The 18352-nt window shown below is 34.3% G+C and overlaps 1 protein-coding gene across 6 annotated transcripts in view; it reads left to right on the top strand.

The window, feature by feature from the left end:
• The window catches only part of PDS5B (PDS5 cohesin associated factor B), a 130995-nt gene that overhangs the window by 64255 nt on the left and 48388 nt on the right, over nucleotides 1-18352 (top strand). For all 6 annotated transcript variants that reach the window (XM_072850372.1, XM_072850373.1, XM_072850376.1 and 3 more), the window contains 8 exons: nucleotides 1934-2049; nucleotides 3657-3751; nucleotides 5999-6144; nucleotides 7116-7267; nucleotides 8993-9106; nucleotides 10615-10696; nucleotides 16675-16723; nucleotides 18199-18338. In XM_072850372.1, the coding sequence (XP_072706473.1) occupies nucleotides 1934-2049; nucleotides 3657-3751; nucleotides 5999-6144; nucleotides 7116-7267; nucleotides 8993-9106; nucleotides 10615-10696; nucleotides 16675-16723; nucleotides 18199-18338 (894 nt within the window). The remainder of the gene's footprint in view (nucleotides 1-1933; nucleotides 2050-3656; nucleotides 3752-5998; nucleotides 6145-7115; nucleotides 7268-8992; nucleotides 9107-10614; nucleotides 10697-16674; nucleotides 16724-18198; nucleotides 18339-18352) is intronic.

The raw sequence follows: 18352 nt of genomic DNA, 5'->3' as shown, positions 1-18352 counted from the left end.
CATTTAATAAGAAGCACAGGTTGTTTTTTTGTTTTACCTTTTAGGAGCTTGTATAAGAATGTTTCAAGGACACCAACATCTGGGCACAAATTTAGAAAGTACCAAATACTCTTGGTCCATAATCACAAATATTCATTGTTTCTACAAACAGGACTAGAAGCATAAGTGGGTTGTCTTACAATTGGATTAGTGGCTAATACAGTGAAAGCTTCTTCTGCGGCTAATTCATTAAAGATATTTCAATTGTTTTTTTAATGTCTCTTTTCTTTTTTCTATATTTCTGGCTGTGTAATTAAGTAGTTGAATGTTAAGTGTACTCCTCATCCCTCCACCCCCTACCTCCCCACCCTCTGGGGTGTCTTGCTCTGGATCTGTGTTGGTTACCTAGAGAAATTCAGAGATGCTTAGTATTTTTAATATTTTGTTGGTTTAAGCAGGAGTGGATGGGATGTGAGTAATGGAGATTGGACTAATATAGGCTACAAAAACAAATTAGAATTCTTAACTTATTCTGAAGGCACAGAATAAGAATTTGTAGTGTAATGGACACTTACAAGCTGAAACTCATCAAGAAAAAAAGTTATTTATTGCAGATTAAGAGGAGGAGGTTGTAGGTGGTTTTCAATGTCAATCTGAAGTTTAATTGGAAAGATTAGTCAAATGCAGACAAATGTATTAATGGATTTACTATTAACGCTGCTAATACTTAATGCTAAAGTGTATTCCAAAGAATTATAGTCTCTTGTAATGTAGTAATATATCAGCATTAGGGACTTCTTCATCCTTAACTTTTCTTGCTCTGTTACTTTAAGGATTTTACAGATGCTTTTATTGTCCTTTTAATTCAGCTCCCTAAGAACGTACTGGCAAACTTTTCAGCCCATTTATGGTATTGAGTCAGATAGGAGAAATAATCAGTCTTTAAGACTGTGGTGTCATATCAGAGAACTCCAACAGCTACGTTGTGCTCTTATTTCTTGTTCACATTCAAAAGGTGATGTTGAACTAATAAGAATGTAAAAGATAGTAAAAAAGAACAGTATTTTAAACAGTCCTTATTACCAGAAAAAAGACTGAAGTAATAAGGAGATGAATAATATCTAGTTAATATCAACTAATTTTAGCTACTCTCTTTTCAAAGAAGTAATTGGTGAACAGTAAGTACATGCTAATTGCACAAATGTTTGCACACATTTCCAAAGTTTGTATTAAGCTTCAAATGCTGTGTGTTGTATTAAACGAGTGTAATGCAAACCAATGATAATGAAAATATACTGGAGAAGGCCTTGTTTTATCTCTGTTAGTGCTAATTTTAAATATAAAAGAAAAGTATCTGTTGTAACTCCAGCATTTTTAAATATAGGCTTAAATACAGGCTTTAAATCCAAGACCAGATCCTGTGCATCTTAGATCTTGGGTACTTAATCTGATGGTCTCTTAAAAACTTGCTTTCTGAAAATTCTTTTCTTTTTAACTAAATGTTTGTAATTAAACACTGTTCTAGAGTGTAGACTCTAGTCTCACCTTTATGTGCAGACAAATGTAGAATGAGCTTTGTGAGTTTTGTGTTGTGCTTGAATTTGTGTAAGCTTATACAGGCACCTATCAGATTTCCTAACATGATCAGTAACCTCTAAATGAGGGTTAAAAAGATGTATGTATCTGTGCATTTTTCACCAGGCTTTGTTCACATTGGTTTTTCTCTACATTTTGTTTTCACTGACTTTATTATTTTATCTTTTCCCAATAATAGTGAAGGTTTTTTGTCTTTTGTATACAAGAAAAGTCTATTAATCTGTATTATTATATTTCTGGAGGTGTATAAGTGCATTGGTGTAAAAGCTGTACAAAACAGAACTCTGGTGGGTTTTTTTGTTGTTTTGTTTTGGTTCTTTTTTTAAATTTAAAAAATAAAATTGTTTTCTTTTTCCAGAGCAATGACAATGAAGAACGTCTGCAGGTTGTAAAACTTCTAGCAAAAATGTTTGGGGCGAAGGATTCGGAGTTGGCATCTCAAAATAAACCACTTTGGCAATGCTACCTGGGGAGGTATATGCTGGTTTAGTTCCCTTCCTAGGAGGGGAAAAACATTCAATGAATGTTATAATTCAACTTTTTTTTTTTTTTTTAAATGACACAGCTAAGTGTGAGTACACTCTTGCTGCTTTATCTGAAATCTGACAGATAATGCTAAAGAGATTATTTTACATACATCTTCTGCATCTGTGATTCTGCAGAGTGAACAATTAGAAATTATCCCTTTTTAGTTTTTTTTTTTTTGCAACTGTCTTTATTGCCATTATCAAGAAAAAGGAATAGTTCATTTTAAGTTCTTCACAAGTGAAACTATTCAGTGATAGATTAATTCTAAAACACCATCAAATGACATTTGTGTGGTATCAGATGATATTAGAACTGGTTTTGGGGCTTTTATGTATAGTATTTGTATACTGGTTTCAACTTTTTTGATGGTAGGAGTGCCTTAAAAGAGGTATGAAGTATTTACAATACTGCAAACACACGTAGTCTTTTGTTTTTGAAATATTCTGCCAGTTTGAGATAGAAAATATAGCTGGAGCTTGTAGTCAGGAGAAACTTAAGATGTCATTAAAAAATTTTAGGAAACTTCTTGAGAAATTAATAAATATTAAAAAAATTAACGTCATAAAAAAAATACCAGATCTAATTTGAGCCCCAAGGAAAATGCTTCATTGTGTTATAATGTGAAGCAATGTGAATACGTGCAATCTGTTGTTCATACAATCTGTTGTTCATAATTACTGTTTCCAACAAGTTACGAATCACATACATGTATTTACTTTTTTCAAGGATTTTGACTAAGTTGTTATAGCTGTGTTTTTAAAGGAACCTTTCTTAAAATCTCTTGATTTTGAAAACATACCTGATTTTTACTAAAACAGTTATTCCTTAAAACCTCTTTATTTGAGAAATAAGCATTTCAAAAGCAATAATGTTCTAAAATTCAATTTTTAATTTGTTTAAAACCAAGCATTTTGAGGATAGCTTGAAAATGCATCTAATTTTTCAAAATAGTTGTTTGTAACTCTTATTACATCACTAGTTTTATTATAAAATTACTTATATGAAAATTAAACACAAGAAAATACTAGTTTTCAAGCATCAAACCTAATTCAGTCTTTTGAAAGGAAATGTTACAGAAGTTGAAGTGATCCATCTCAGAAGAAATTTTTACTAGGCTAGATGCCCATTTGTTTGCTGTCTATCATACAGTTTAAAGAGGGGGTGAATATCTCAAGGCTTGTAAAACTTTTAGTTGCTGATACATGGTTCATGGTTAAACATGTGGAACATTACAGAAAAGATAGTTAAAATATGTCAGACATCTTTCTAATAAATAGTTGTTGTCTGCCTAGGAGTTTTTCATGTGTACCAGGAGAGGATATTTCTCTTCATGTTCAGAATATGAATTAATAAATGAGTACAGGAATTTTTTCTTAAGCTGAAGACGGTCTACTTAAAACATCTCTGATTTTACAGTATTATGCATGTAACTGTGCATGGGAAGCATAAAAATGTTTTCAGAGGTATTTGAGATTGTGTAGAAATAAACTAATTGCTTTGGTAGAAGTGATATTTTTGTTGTTGTTGTAATGCATTGTCTTGTTTCTAAATAGGTTTAATGATATCCATGTACCTATTCGTCTTGAATGTGTGAAATTTGCAAGTCACTGCCTTATGAACCATCCTGACCTAGCAAAAGACTTAACAGGTACCAGATGTATTATAACACTAAAATACAATTTTAGGTCTCCTAGAAAAGTCAGGAAGGTTAGTTGTCATCCTAAGTACATTGTCAGATGTTGTAGAGGATGTAATTGAGGTCGGAGTGCTAAGTCAGAGTCCCTGCCTTCAGTGCTGCTTCTCAGGCTGAGGGGATTGTACATAAAGAATGCCTTAACCAAAGAGATCACTCTCCCTCTCTTACAGTAGTTGCATTCCCAACTGCTGTTGAAATTAAGCACCATGGGATCAGGCAAAGACAGCCTGACTAACCTAATGGTCATGGCATTTATTAATTAGGGTGTGGAGCAGAGACTTCAGTTCCACAAAGCTGAAATGTGTAAATATTATGCAGCCACTGTCTAAACATGAAAACAGTCCTCATAACTGTGACCACAGCCATTGGTTCCTGCTCCTTCAGCCCAAACACAGACTGTAATTCAAGACCTCTGTAGGAGGAAGGCAGATGGCACAGATAGAAGCATTTAGTATTTGTTGCTCCCGGTGTCTTAATGAAAAAAGTGTAATTAAAGAGAATGGGTTGGTTTGTTGGTTTTTATTCCCCCCAAAGTGTATATGGAGACTGTATTTTCCCCTGATCAATAAACTCCTACTTCTTGTAATTCTTTGGAGATAATATGTTTGCCCACTTGCTCTAAGGAGGGAATTTAAAGGACTCTTAAGTGCATGGGATTGCTCTCGTGCTTGCTGAGCATTTGTCAAGTTAGACACAAATACAGGCAGGCTAGAATCATCCCTTAGTTATTGGTATTGTTAAGCCAGCTTAAAAAAAAAAAGTACAATTTCTGGACCTTTCCTTAATGGAATGGTAAAGATATTTATTTTTTGATTATCAGAATTGTATTTTCAAGGGTGTTTTTTATTTCTATTTTACATTGCAGAAAGGCTTTGTGCCCCCTCTAATGGTATCCTCTGGGAAATGTAATTTTGCTTGCCCCTCCTCTCTCTCCCCACAGAGCTTATCAAAGTCAAATTGCTGAAAAATTTCTGACTCACTGGTGTTTGAAACCAGAATTGTTTTATGCAATGGCATTGTTCTTCGTTTGTTTTAGTTTATTATGTTTTCCTGTGGAACAAAACTGTTTTTTTAAAAGGTCTTATTTGGATTTCAACTTTCATAACCTCCATAAGTGCAAAGCTTTATTTCTTGACGTACTCTTTTGACACTTGTGATGATTACCAGAAATGTTAATGGCCAATATTTCAGATGAGACATGACAATTTTCACTGGTCATTGAACAGTAATAAGAAAACAGTAACCTCTGGTTATTTAATTTAGAGTAAACTTTGAATTTTCAATGTTTCTTAATGTTCTCAATGTTTCACTGATGTATGCTGTGTACAGTGATCTTAACTTTTGTATGCATTTTCCTACCTGTTTGTGCTTCTAAATTAACCTAAAATACATACTTCTAAAAAGATAAATGAACTTTGCCGTTTTATTTTTTGTCAGCTTTCTAAAATGACAATAGGTAGCTAACATGTTTGACACTTATAAGCAGAAATCTTAAAGTGTCGATAGTATAAGATTATTGATAGTACCAAATAAGTAGCAATGGGCCAAAATAATCTAGGAAAATTATTTTACGTTGAATAAACTTGAATGCATCTAAATAAGCTTTATAGCTTCGTCAAAGAGCATGCTTTTGAAGTATGTCTCTTGATTTGTCCCTGCTTACAATGCTTACATGGCTCACACTGTGGAGTATTCCTGGAGCATGTGAACTAGATTCCTTGTGGATAATACAGAAGCTGTGGTCAGGAGTGCAACTAATGTGCTCCAGCAGCCAAAAGGGATGGAGTCTGCAGGAAGAGAGTAGCCTCTAGCCTGAAGTAAGACTTTAAAATGTATATAGTGTGGATATCAAGTTCTCATCAGTGTCTGTTCTTCTCAACAGATCCAATTCTGTTGGGCTATAATAGTTGCTAATGTAGACATAGCCTAACTGTTGTACAAAATAATAAAAATAAAAATGTAGCCCCGTAACTCTTATTTCCATAATGCCAGAAATATAAAAATTTTATATTCTAAGCAACTAAAAAGTTTTACTGACATTCCAGTTAATCTTAGAGAAAACTATTCATTTCTTACTGTTGATGCTCAAAACAGTAGAAAATCATATCTTCTGCTTCTGTCAGTTGAGTACTGTCTGGAGAAAGAAAAGCAGCTGAAGTTGTATACTTACAATGAAATACTTATTCTATTTTTTTCCAGAATATCTTAAAGTAAGGTCACATGATCCTGAAGAGGCCATAAGGCATGATGTTATAGTATCCATAGTTACTGCTGCTAAAAAAGATCTTTTGCTTGTCAATGATCACCTGCTTAATTTTGTCAGAGAACGAACACTGGACAAGCGGGTAAGACATAATTAGTACCAATAATGGCTCTGCGTTGTATTTCTAGACTGTAATACAGCTTTTTAAAAAGCAACGCTTCTAAGAAATGCTGAACTAATTTTAAAACTAGTAATGAAAACCAATATAATGCAAAAAATTTTGAAGCAGTCTGTTTAATGAGGCATCTTTTGCCCCTGACGGGAATGACACATTTTTCATTGTGCTGTATTTTTGTTTAAGATGGTATGATTAAAAAAAAAAAAAGGCTGAAGCACAACAACATTGCTCCAGTTGTCTAGTTTTAGTAAAATTTTTAAGTAAAATGAGACTGTTGTAAAACATTCTAACATTTTTCATAAGAGGTTTTGCAAGTAGGTTTCAAAACTTATTGTAGATTACTGATGGAAGATGTTCCACTGTCAGAGGTAGATAGTTTACCTGCTTTTAATTAGATCATTGGAAGACTGCAAAACAGTGTAGTAGCTTTAAAATTTGAATATCTTGAAATTCAATATCTTGAAATTAAAAATCTTGAAATTTAATTTAGCTATGTTTCATTATTTGGTAAAATTTGAGGTTTGCTGCTATGTTAAAGCATGGTAAACAAGGGTGTTGATGGCAAACTTTTAAAATTAACATTGTCACCTGATTTTTTTTTTTTCATTTGGTGACGTGCTTTCCCCTGTTGCACCTGTAATACAATCGCAAGTATTCAGTATAGATCTGTGAGAAAGGGTGTTGGCTTAAATTTGTAGCAATTCTAAATTCAAGAGCCATACTTGCATAGTAGTTACTGATGTTGAAAGGTTTAGCATAATAGACATGATGTGATGTATGTACTAATGAGAAAGTGTTGCACTTTGAACTCAGTTTAACTTTTTTGTAAATTAAACTGTTTTATTTTGGTGTAGAAATACCTACCAGGAAATTCTATAGTCTTTTCAGTTTTGAGTTTTGAATGGCTAAACTGGGTACTATTTCTTTTTCTCAAGTGGAGAGTGAGGAAGGAAGCTATGATGGGACTTGCACAGATATACAAGAAATATTCATTACAATCAGAAGCAGGAAAAGAAGCTGCAAAACAGATATCATGGATCAAAGATAAACTTCTGCATATATATTATCAAAACAGTATTGATGACCGGTAAGTCAGTCATGAAAGCTAGGCGATTCTGTGGATAAGTGTAGTAACTTACTACGCAGATTTGTTTTTCCTTTGTGCTCAAGTGCTAACAAGAAGGAGGAGACTTGATAATCCTGTATGTTTTGATCCGGTGTGTAATCTTGTACAGCTGCAGCCAAATGTTGTCCTGTGTTGTTTTTGTCTACTTTTTTTTTTTAAAGGCTAAAAGTGATTCTAAAGGGTGAGATAGGTTGGAATATTTCAAAATTTTTAGCTGTACTTCACCGCTTCTGTAAAGGAGGCTTTTGTTTACATTTTGGTAGCTTGCTAATTTTTATGTTAAAATTCAATAAGTAAAATTGCTTTAACGAACTTGCTTTAGATTTGCATGTTGTTCCTGTATGTTTTAAAGATAAGTCTAGTATATGTAGTGACGACAGTTAAGGCATCTCACTCTGCAGAAGGTTAGTTTTTCTGTATGATAATAGCCATGAATTAGAGCCTTGTCCTGGATTTGTGGTAAAAGTGGTGCCTCTGTCATACTAGCTATAGACTTGTATATGGTTGCTTGTATTGAAAAATAGATAGTTGCACATGAGAAACTAGATTGGGAACTAGTCCTCCTTGACTAATCAAGGCGGTCTTGTTGGCTTTGGAAATGAGCCTTTGGCCTTCACAGCATGATCAGATACAAATGGCATTGCAAACCCATACAAATGCTTTCAAAAACTTGCAGCCTCAGTCATCTCCAAAATAAGCAATTATTTCATGGTACCATGGAAGTGGACAGAACTGTCTGGATTTTCAGATCCAATCTCACCCACTCACATTTTTCTTAAACTTTGGGATCTTTTTTAAACTAGCTGGGTTTGGTTTTTGACCACCCCATCCAATTGTGTGTAAGGATTTTCTTCTCATTTCTAGCCTAAACATGCATGAGGTTTTTGTTTTTTTCTTTTTTTTTTACCTATTTACTCTGTTCTGTTAACGTTGACCTCAATTTGCAGAAGTCGTGGGCCTTGGTATTTAAGATTGCAACATGGGTTTTAGTCTTCATTTTGTTTTTTCTTCTCAGTCTTTCCTAGGTAACTGACAGACCCAAACCTTTCTCTCCTCCTGTATCCAAATAAGGACCTTCCATGTTATAGCAGAAACTTTTAATAATTTGCGTGTGAATGTACCTGCATTTTTATTGTGGAAGCAAAAGAAATGGGATAAACTCAGCCCTTGGGGAAGGGGTGGGGGAGGGGTGGAGGGAAGTCAGCTCCTTCTGACCTAGTATCTGAATTCTCCTTCTGGGCTTCATGATAACATGTGATATAATTGATGTGATATTTCTTTTTTATTTTAGGCCCATGAATTTCGGTCAATTAATGAATTTACCCCAGTACTGCCCTGTAATGATATTCACTGATAACATCTCTTTGGGCTGATAATTAAGAGGCATCCTTCTCTAAAACCCTTTGGTTCCTATCTAGATTAATACATCTGATTTTGATAATGTCATCTCTTAAATGTTCTAGTGCTAACATTAACATTACATCTTCTGTAATAATATATTATTGTTTAGTTTATACTGAGTTATATTGGAAGTTAAGGAACTTGACCTTTAGGATTTTGAATAACCCCATCTTTATATGCAATAACTGATCTCTAGATAGGTCTGAGAATTTTTGAATGAATGTTTTAGCAATTCAAGACCACTTTCTTGCTTTACAGTTTAAGTTTCTTAATCCTGTCTTTCAGATTACTTGTTGAACGTATCTTTGCTCAGTATATGGTCCCTCACAACTTGGAAACAAATGAACGAATGAAATGTTTATATTACCTTTATGCAACACTGGATTCAAATGCTGTGAAGTATGTACTGTTTTTGACTTCTTGCAAAATATCTTTAATACAATTATTACTGAAATTAGTTCTAAATTGTTATGAGTAGCCTAAGCCAGTGGACAAAAGTAGTTTGCAAACTATTAGAAAATAGAATGTAGCAATAGTATCTATTTTTCAAGTGGGATTGAAGGGAGGGGGGACATCAACCCAAAACTAATAGGGTGTTTTCTAACAAGGTGTGGTACCTTTTAACCATAAACAGCTAAAAAAAAGTACTCTCAGAGATCTGGCAAGAAGCTTGAGTGCATGTCAGTCCTTTTATGTCTGAAAAGAGATAGCATAGATAGTAGCGTTGACTAGCCCTAGATCTTATCTCACAACTTCTCAATTAATATACTCCTTGTTTTAGCAGCCAGGATGATTTAAGAGTGGGAAGGAATTACTTGTTTGTCTTTCCTCCTTCAATATGCATTTTCCTTAATATGTTACATGCTGTCTCCAGCTTAAAATGCATAGATACGCATGCATTCGACTAATAACAGTTTTGCTGCTGTAATGTTCACAGTTTGACTGTTTTTAGTTAGTTTTACTTTGTTTTTCATTTGGTAGTACTCAGTCACTCGAAAATTGAATATAGAAAAAGCTTTTTATATAAAAGAATGGCTTAAAATAACCCCAAAGCCTTCAAATACTCCAGAAACTGTTGTTTGAATCCCCTGCATTTCTTGTATTACCTGCCTAAAGATAATACAACTGTAACAAACTAAAATTAAGAATAGTATATTAAAAAAAAAAAAGTTACTGTTCTAGTAATTTTTAGTATAGGCTAAACAAAAATGCAGAATGGCTTCTTTTCTGTCCTTGTTATTTCAGGCAACAAATAACTTCTGAATTCTAGTTTTCATATGCAGAATTACTCATTTTAAAGAATAGTATCTTCATTTAGTTATATAGAGCTGACTTTTTACTTGTGGATTCTGGAAGTTTTTCAAATGAAGCTGTGCTTTTTTTTTTTTTCCATATGGCTTATTTTTTCTGGAAAGTGTGCTGATTTTCAATTTTTATTAAATATCTCTAATGCATGTCTTACAAGTCTAATCATGTCCGCATTCACAATTTATTAATCTAGTAGCTGCTTTCTGTGTGCAAGAAAAACATTGTTTTGATGATAAAAATCTTAAACATCTGCTTTAGCCTGCTTCTTGGAATGTTTTTAGAAGAGTGACTTCAGGCTTGTACAAATGAGTTCTTTATGGGCTAGACATCAGTTACTTCCTACTTCTTTTAAAGGCAGTGTAGTTAAGCATCTGAAATAAAACTTGTTTCAAAATCTCACTTTGTTGCAATCTAGTATGACCAATTAAATTTTCCATATCAAGCTATTAGGAACCATTTAGCCTTTGCTCACACAGCAATGAAATTTTATGTGTGAGCAAAGCACATTCCTGAGTCTGAAGCTGAAAAGAATTTAAAGGCTCTTATTGGACAGTTGTGTTACTTATTAGATGACTTTGACAGCTTTTTTTTTTTTTTAGAGCATTGAATGAAATGTGGAAATGTCAAAATCTGCTACGACATCAAGTAAAGGATTTAGTTGACTTAATAAAACAACCCAAAGTGAGTTCAATTTATCTTTATCCCACACTGAATATGCAGTTTTACTTAAAAGAATAAGCTATTTTTAATTCCATTTGTTTGACTATCTCAAGCTTATTTTTAATGACAGACAGAAAATATTGTGAAAGTTAACTGGTATTCCCTTAGACTACCCTTGCAGTAGGAAATGTGTATACATATTGTCAGTAAAAGTGAAGAGGTAGGGGTGTTTTAGAAATTTTAAAAATATTTTTGCCAGTCATTTGATACTAAAATATTTGCTCCCAGTGTTTGAGTTGCATCTTGCCAGGATTGTTCTGGCTCTTGAAAGAGGGGGAAAACCAGCATATTATTTTTGACTGCCAAATTGAGTAATTAAGAAAAAGTACCTATACACCCTGACTTGTCTTGGGTATAATTAGTAACATTCAAGAAATCTGAATATTTTTATCCCAACAGGTTACTTGTTTCTCTTCCCTCTTGGAAACTTCTTAAATGTTGTATTGGAGATATCAGACTACAATTGAATTTTTTTTTTACAAATTTGCTCAGAAAGAAAAACATTTATTGAGCATTTAGAATATTCTCATAAAGTAAAATTTGGATTTGTTTTAGTTATACGTATGTGCATACTCATATTTTGGGGGGAAAAAATCATAAGATGAAATTCTGGATGGAATTTAGGATGTGATTAGAACTTGACTTTAATGCCAAAAGCTTAATATGGTGCTTCTTTAACAGAAATGCTATATAGTAGAAAGTGTTGCCATGGTCACATTCATATACGTGTGTGTGATTTTTACTTTCTATATGCATATATACTCATATACCACAGTAAATTTAATGAAGTTTTATGACTGAATTATCCATTTGCTGGAATTACCTGAACAGGAAGAGTGGGTAACTGCATTTTTACAAGTGTGATTGCATTATTTATTGTATCTGCTTGGAAATGCTACTGTTTTGCAGACAGAAAAAGACTTAGCAAATCAAAATGCATCCCTTGCTGTTTCAGTCCTGATTGCAGTGAAATTCATAAATTTGACTTAGTGGATTTAAGTCATGCTGTAGTGTTGTATTAAATTCTAAGTGCAGTAACTGCTAGTACAACAGTACTTCATTGCATTTCAGTGACTGTATTGAAATATTTTTCATGTACTGTTTTATATTCTTTGGTGTAATTTAAACACACTTATGCATTTAAAACCTGAGTTAGTTTCTTGATATATTCTGCATTTCAGTTGAAAATGAAATTTTAACTTTTCCTTTTGTTTGCAGGGACATGTAATGAAAGTTCTTTCTGAATTGTAAAATATCAAATATGATTTGGAATTAAACATGTAGGTTTTGATAAATGCCAGCATAAACATCACATTCAAAACAGTGTATGCTGTTGACATGTTTGCATTTATCCATGTGGCTTTCATCATATCTTTCTATTAAGTACTAATTCTCTACACTTTTCTTTTGAGTAACAGGACTGCATGGGAGAATTTAAGGGCTTGTGATCTGAGATGCTGTCGTGGACAACAAAACAGTTTAGAGTCAGGGAATTTTACTTAATTTAGTTTATTGTCAATTAACATAAACTTTTTATTATTGATTCTGGTATTGAGAAATAAAAGCAAAGAAATAAACACTTAAAGAAACACCCCTTGGTTCCCCTTCAGACACCTCTCTTCTCTGCTTCAAGGTCCCCCAGGCCCCTTGCCGCACGCTATGCTCCGTCCCTTTGGTGAGGCGATGGCAGCACAGGAGATGGGGGTCAGGGCATGGTGGTTCATTTCCTTTTGCTGCTCCTTGTTTCTTACCCACTGCTGCAGCGTGGGTTCGTCCACCAGCCGCAGTCCCTTTAGAGTTGTACTTTATCCAGTGCCTCCTGTCCACCCCTGCTCCAGGGGCTCTTACCCTGGCATCTCTCCTGCCTCTGCTCAGGTGTCTCTTCTTTTCCTTCAGCATCTCTCTCCTCCTGCTCTGCTGTCCTTCCTGCCCTGGCATATCTCTTGTTGCCCCTAGCGGCTACCACCCTTTCTTAAATATGTTTTCTCAGAGGCACCATAGGCTCCTCTGACTGGCTGAAGTTTCGATGGGTGGTGTGTCGGTTTGTTGGTCGCAGCGCTGGGTGGAAGTGGCTTTGACCAGGAGTCCCTGACTTCCTCCTGCACAGGTCACCCCAGCAGCACTTTGCTACCCCAAACCCTGCCTGTTATGCCCAATGCAGAGGCTTAGCTATTTTTACCAAAACTTTTTTCTCTGTGATGCTCCTTGTATGTTGGCTTTTTTGTTTGTTTTATTTTTTCCCAAATTGATAATTAACTCATATGATTAATTGTGTTTGAGATAAGAGTGCGTTTTCATAATTGGAGTAGAACTGAAGGGGCATACAGTCCAAGGCAGTAATAATTTTGAGACAAATACCCATTAGTCATTCAGAGTTGTAAAAACTTTTGTTTTCTTTCAGGAAACAAAACTGAAATGAACTAGTAACCTTTTAGAATTTACCAGGGTGTTATCATATGAGCTTTTTCACCTTGGCTGAATTTCTCCACTTAGTCATGATAGCTTAGTTGTTGATTTTTCTCCTGTAGGTGTTGTCCTTGTGGCAAGTGTAGACATTGTGAGAGCTTTGAGATGAACAGGGGATAAGACAAGAAGCAGTGTACAGAAGTTGCCACAAGGAAATCTTGATTAGGTAGTAAGGAAAAAATTGCAGTAAAGGTGATCAACTATGGCAATGGGTAGCCCAGAGAGGCTGTGAAATCTTCATCCTTGTAAATATTTAAAATGCAACTAGATGAGGCCTGGAGCAAAACCTGATTTAAGTTGGCCCTGCTTTGAGTAGGCAGTTCAACCACGTGACCTACAGTTGTTGCTTCCAACCTACATGATTCTGTGATTATAAATCTTTGAACTTTCCAGTCCACTATTTGTCTCATCTTAGAAAACCTTTTCGCTGTTTAGTAAAACTCTTCAAGCTTTCTCCTTTTTTCCTCTTCAGGCTTTCCCCAGTGTAAGCACTACTGAGGAGACTGAAACTGTGTTAAGAAAATTTCCATTTCTGTTGATTATAATTTCTCCTAATCTGAGACAGGATGGACACCAAACTTTCCTTTAAGATGAGTTACTTCTCTGAAGAGCAAAAGCATAAATCACAGCTCTTGTTTTTTCCTACAGCAATGGTATACAGTTAAATGAAATATATAAACTTGCCTGTTCGCATGTGGAAAAGTGGGTGAATGCTGGTTTGTCTGTATTAGAGTCTGAGCTTCATTTGCTGCAAATACGCAGCTGTTCTGATGCTTCCATATCATGAATGCAAGATAATGTAGATAAAGTGCCACAGTAGATCTTCTAAAAAGGAATGTTTCTTCATCTTCTTCAATCTGTCATTATTCAGTGGAGTTATACTACTAGAAGTTAAAAGAATACTTCTGACTCAGGTTTGTTTGGCTGAATGATTAGTAGTTTGCTCAACTTAAGGTCTGTTTTAATGGGAGCTTTAGCCAGTACTTGAAGACTTAGCCAGTATTAGAAGACTGAACCAGTCAGAACCAAAGAAACTCCACAGTACAGTTCTGATATTTTTCTTCTGAGTTGCAAGAGGTGCGAATATGGAGATGCTGTATCTGTTGAGAATGTTATCTGAATCCTGTAGGCCAGATCTAATATCTGTTTTTTTTTCATTTCTTGTCGGAATATGCCTCTTCAGCTGTGACAGCCAAAAGCCCTGAAAATGACAGCATTCTTCCAACGCTAAAAAGTGGCAGAAAGTTCTGCAGAAATACTTAATGGCTGGAATTATGTGCCAGGTGTCCATGTCACAATACAGAGAAATGTTCACTTAAAAACATTGATTTTCTTAATCTCATGCTATATTTTTGTTATACTCCGATCTTTCTGAGGTTGCCACTATTCTCAAACACTGCCAGATGTTCCATAAATTGGCTAATTAATTTCCTTTTTTTAATGACAAAAAACCTGTGCAGATATGTTAGGACTCAAAAATAATCCTATTTTCTTTAATAGCTCCTAGTCAACTGCAGAACAGAAATTTACTCTGAAAAGTTGAAGGATATTCCTCCTGGAAATAGACATTTCCATGTGTTAGCCAAGGTTATTGTAATAAATTGTATTTTTATCTCCAAAGCTGATATGGCTTATTTGAACTTTGAGATCTATATGCAGATTTCATTAATAAAATGCAAAGAAATTAGATGTGCCTGAACAAGACTTTGACCTCTGTCTTGAAGTTTTTCCTATCTGCTCCATAATAGTTCTAAGACTTTCATACGAAAATGTTAGTGTCTTGCAACACTGTCTCTTAGTGGCTCTTTCCTGGTATGAACCTGATGAAAAAGCCCACTGCACGTGTTCATTTGCCTCATGTTAAGTACTTTAGAAGAAAAAGAACTCTTCTTACCAAGATGAGCCTTCTGAGTTGATATGACATTTTCTTGTTTGTAATTTTTAGGCTTGTCTACTACCAATTTTGTCTGTTATAGAAGGAGTTCTGTAAAAGACAGTTTTAGCAATGGTGGTGGCTAAACACTGTTCTTCTTAAATTTAAATACTCCTCAGTGAAAGCTCATGAAGTGTGGTTGTGTCTTAAATCTTTTCTCAGAATAATATAATTTGGTAGTTGTAGACCATAATTGATACTATTTACATGCATTTCTGAAGTTTTGTAGACTTCATAACTTGTGTCACCAAGGTTGATCTGTCAGAAGTCAGCTGGCAAAAGAGCAGCTTCCTTTATGGTTTCGAAGCTGCTGGGTCTATATGCTTTTGATAGTATTGCTGTAAGCTTGAATTTTCTTTCAGATTCCAATTTTAATTTTACTTAGGAAGATATCAGAGTTGTTTAACAAAACTTATGACACAGCAGTGAAAAATTTCTTTTTTTTTGTGTGTCTACCTTAGAAGACTTTTCTGAAGATTATTAGGGTGTTATCTTCACTGTACAGTTAAGGATTCCCTTTGTCATTTTTACTGATAATTCCTTAATATTTGAAACTTCACTGTAATTCTGCAAAACTTCCTAGTCTGTAGAATACTGTGGATTACAGCTAAAAGTGGGGGAAAAGTGTCTTGGAAACTAGTTTGTCTCCCTGCAGTAGCAGGTGGTATGTTGTAGAAACATTAATTACTTGTTAGAAATAGATTTTTACAAAGAAATTGTACTTACTATGTAGTTTTAGCTGGCTGTGAAATTTGTGGTATTCTTTTTTCCTCTTCCATTTACTCTGTGTCAGAACTAACTCTTAAGGTGGACTTTGTATGTGGAATTTGAAATCTTGTACCGGAAGAATTACTGACAAGAGGAAAATAAATGAGATAAAAGTCTGTTTTGGGTAACTTATTTTGCTTGTAAGGAGCTGTTGGACGATTTTATATCAGCAATGGTTTCACTGAAATCTAAGCTTCACAGATATCCTGAAATGCAGTTACATTTTCTTTTTTTTGTTGTTGTCATGGTCCCGGATTATTACTTTCACAATTACACTTCTATCCTCTGCCTTCCCTGTTCAGCTGAACAGGAGTAGCAATTGCCATATTATTGACTTCCTCCATTCTTTACAATAAGGTGGGAACTACTGCCAAAACTACTCAGAATCAATATCTGATCAAGAAGATAAAGTGAATTTAATGCTTACTGTTCATTTTATATTTAAAACAAAGAGGCTTTAGATGGAAAACAGTTACAGAAATAACCCATCTGTGCTGTTTATAAGTTATATAGTAACTGAAAAGTAATAAAAGTATTTTACATAAGCATATGTGCTACAGTTACTGTAGGCATGATCTTCCTTTTACTTCCTGTAACTATCTAGCATTAACTTTGCAGTGGTGGTTTTGATTTCTAACACACTGATGTGTTAGCAAAATGATGGGTGCTGACTTGTTGATAATGCATTACGGAATTTTGCTCACTCAGTATTCAAGTGGAAATATATAATGTAAAATTTTTACTTAATACATTTTTCTTTTGTGACTTGCAGACAGATGCCAGCAGTAAAGCTATATTCTCAAAAGTGATGGTTATAACAAGTAAGTCAGTTGAAGTATTTACACTGTCTAAAAGCTACAGTTGAAATATATTGCTTTCTTGCTTTAAAAATCATTTGAGATAAGCTTATTTGTTATAAGTTTTGCAACAGATAAATTTTATAACAAAACATGATAAACATGATGTAACAATAGGCTTTAAAGAATTAAGACAACTGTAAGCAGAATTACTTCCTTACTGTAAAAAGTCTCCAGTCGTGAAGCTTTTCACATGATGTTTTGGCTGCATCTGTTGTAGACTAATTAAAAACGTAGATGATCTAGGGTGTTAGTGTCTGCTTTACCATGTATCACAGAATATATATTAACTGATGTTAACTAACCCACTATACTACCTACTGACTTACCTGTCTTTGAGATGTTGGTATTGTAAGTTCTGTTGGGAGAATGCAAAAGACTCTGGGTTTCAGTAGCAGGAAGGCACTTTGGAAACCGAAGAACTTCTATATAACCTGTACTCATGGCAAAGAAAAAACCACTAACCCCAAAGCAATGCTTCTTGTTCTCCCCAGCCCACCATGTCAATAGCATTAAAACCAGTAAGAAGAAGAAAAACTTGATTTACAATTCTGAAATTTTGTTTTTAAATCAACCTTTTTTAAAAAAAGCAAACTGTTCTGGCAAAAAAAGATACTGCTTAAGGCTATGTACATTTTTGAAAAAATGTGGAGGAAAAACTGAATCTTGCTGCCTGGTTGGCCTTGTTCGAAAACCTTTTTTCCTTTTCTTTATAATATAAAAGTTGATCTGTTTGTAATTTTTCTGATTCTTTTAGTTCTGGGTTGCATTTAAAAAAAAAAACAAACAAACCAAACAAAAAAACCCCACAGCAAAACAAGTACTTAAAAGAACTTGTTTTGAACTAACTATCCTGTAGTCTTTTACCATTTTCTGTGCCAACTTTGCTTAACACCTACTGTACCAAAACCATGAAACATCTTAAAGTATACTAACACTTTGCCAAGAAATTGTCCTGTTAGAATATAAAATTAATATTTAGTTTAAAAAATATATAGTTGAATTTTTTTTTTTTAATGTTGCAAGCTGTTGTAAAGCTTATGGTTAGCGAGTAATTTAGCAAAAATACCCTTTTTGGTGTTTTTCAAACTTGTCATATCAGGTGATCTATTTACTGAGTATCTTTTTCTGTGGAGTATGGGTTTTGCATTCTGAGGTCAACTTCAGCTGATAATATTATTAACAGGAACAAGTAGACTTACTGGAAAATGAGTGTGAAGGGAGAAGAAAGCAATAGCCAGGGGAGGTGTGTGGGTATACAAATTTTTAGAAATTGGTGTCCTCATAGATACGCCTGCACATGTTAAGATGTTTTGCGGTTCCCCTGCCCCGTACTTAAACACACATAGAAAGTTTCTTGATGTGACATTTCAAACTTGTGTAATTTGCAATACTGATACTAATTAGAATAAACAGTGATTCCTTTTGCTTGTTTAAAGGAAACCTTCCTGATCCAGGAAAAGCTCAAGATTTCATGAAAAAGTTCACACAAGTTCTAGAAGATGATGAAAAAATAAGAAGTCAGTTAGAAATGCTTGTTAGCCCAACATGTTCTTGCAAACAGGCTGAAGGATGTGTGGTAAGAATTGCTCT

The sequence above is a fragment of the Ciconia boyciana genome, chromosome 1 (genome assembly GCF_034638445.1).
Source record: "Ciconia boyciana chromosome 1, ASM3463844v1, whole genome shotgun sequence".
NCBI lineage: Eukaryota > Metazoa > Chordata > Aves > Ciconiiformes > Ciconiidae > Ciconia > Ciconia boyciana.
The sequence above is the reverse complement of the archived record's forward strand: the minus strand, read 5'-3'. Positions and strand labels throughout refer to the sequence as shown.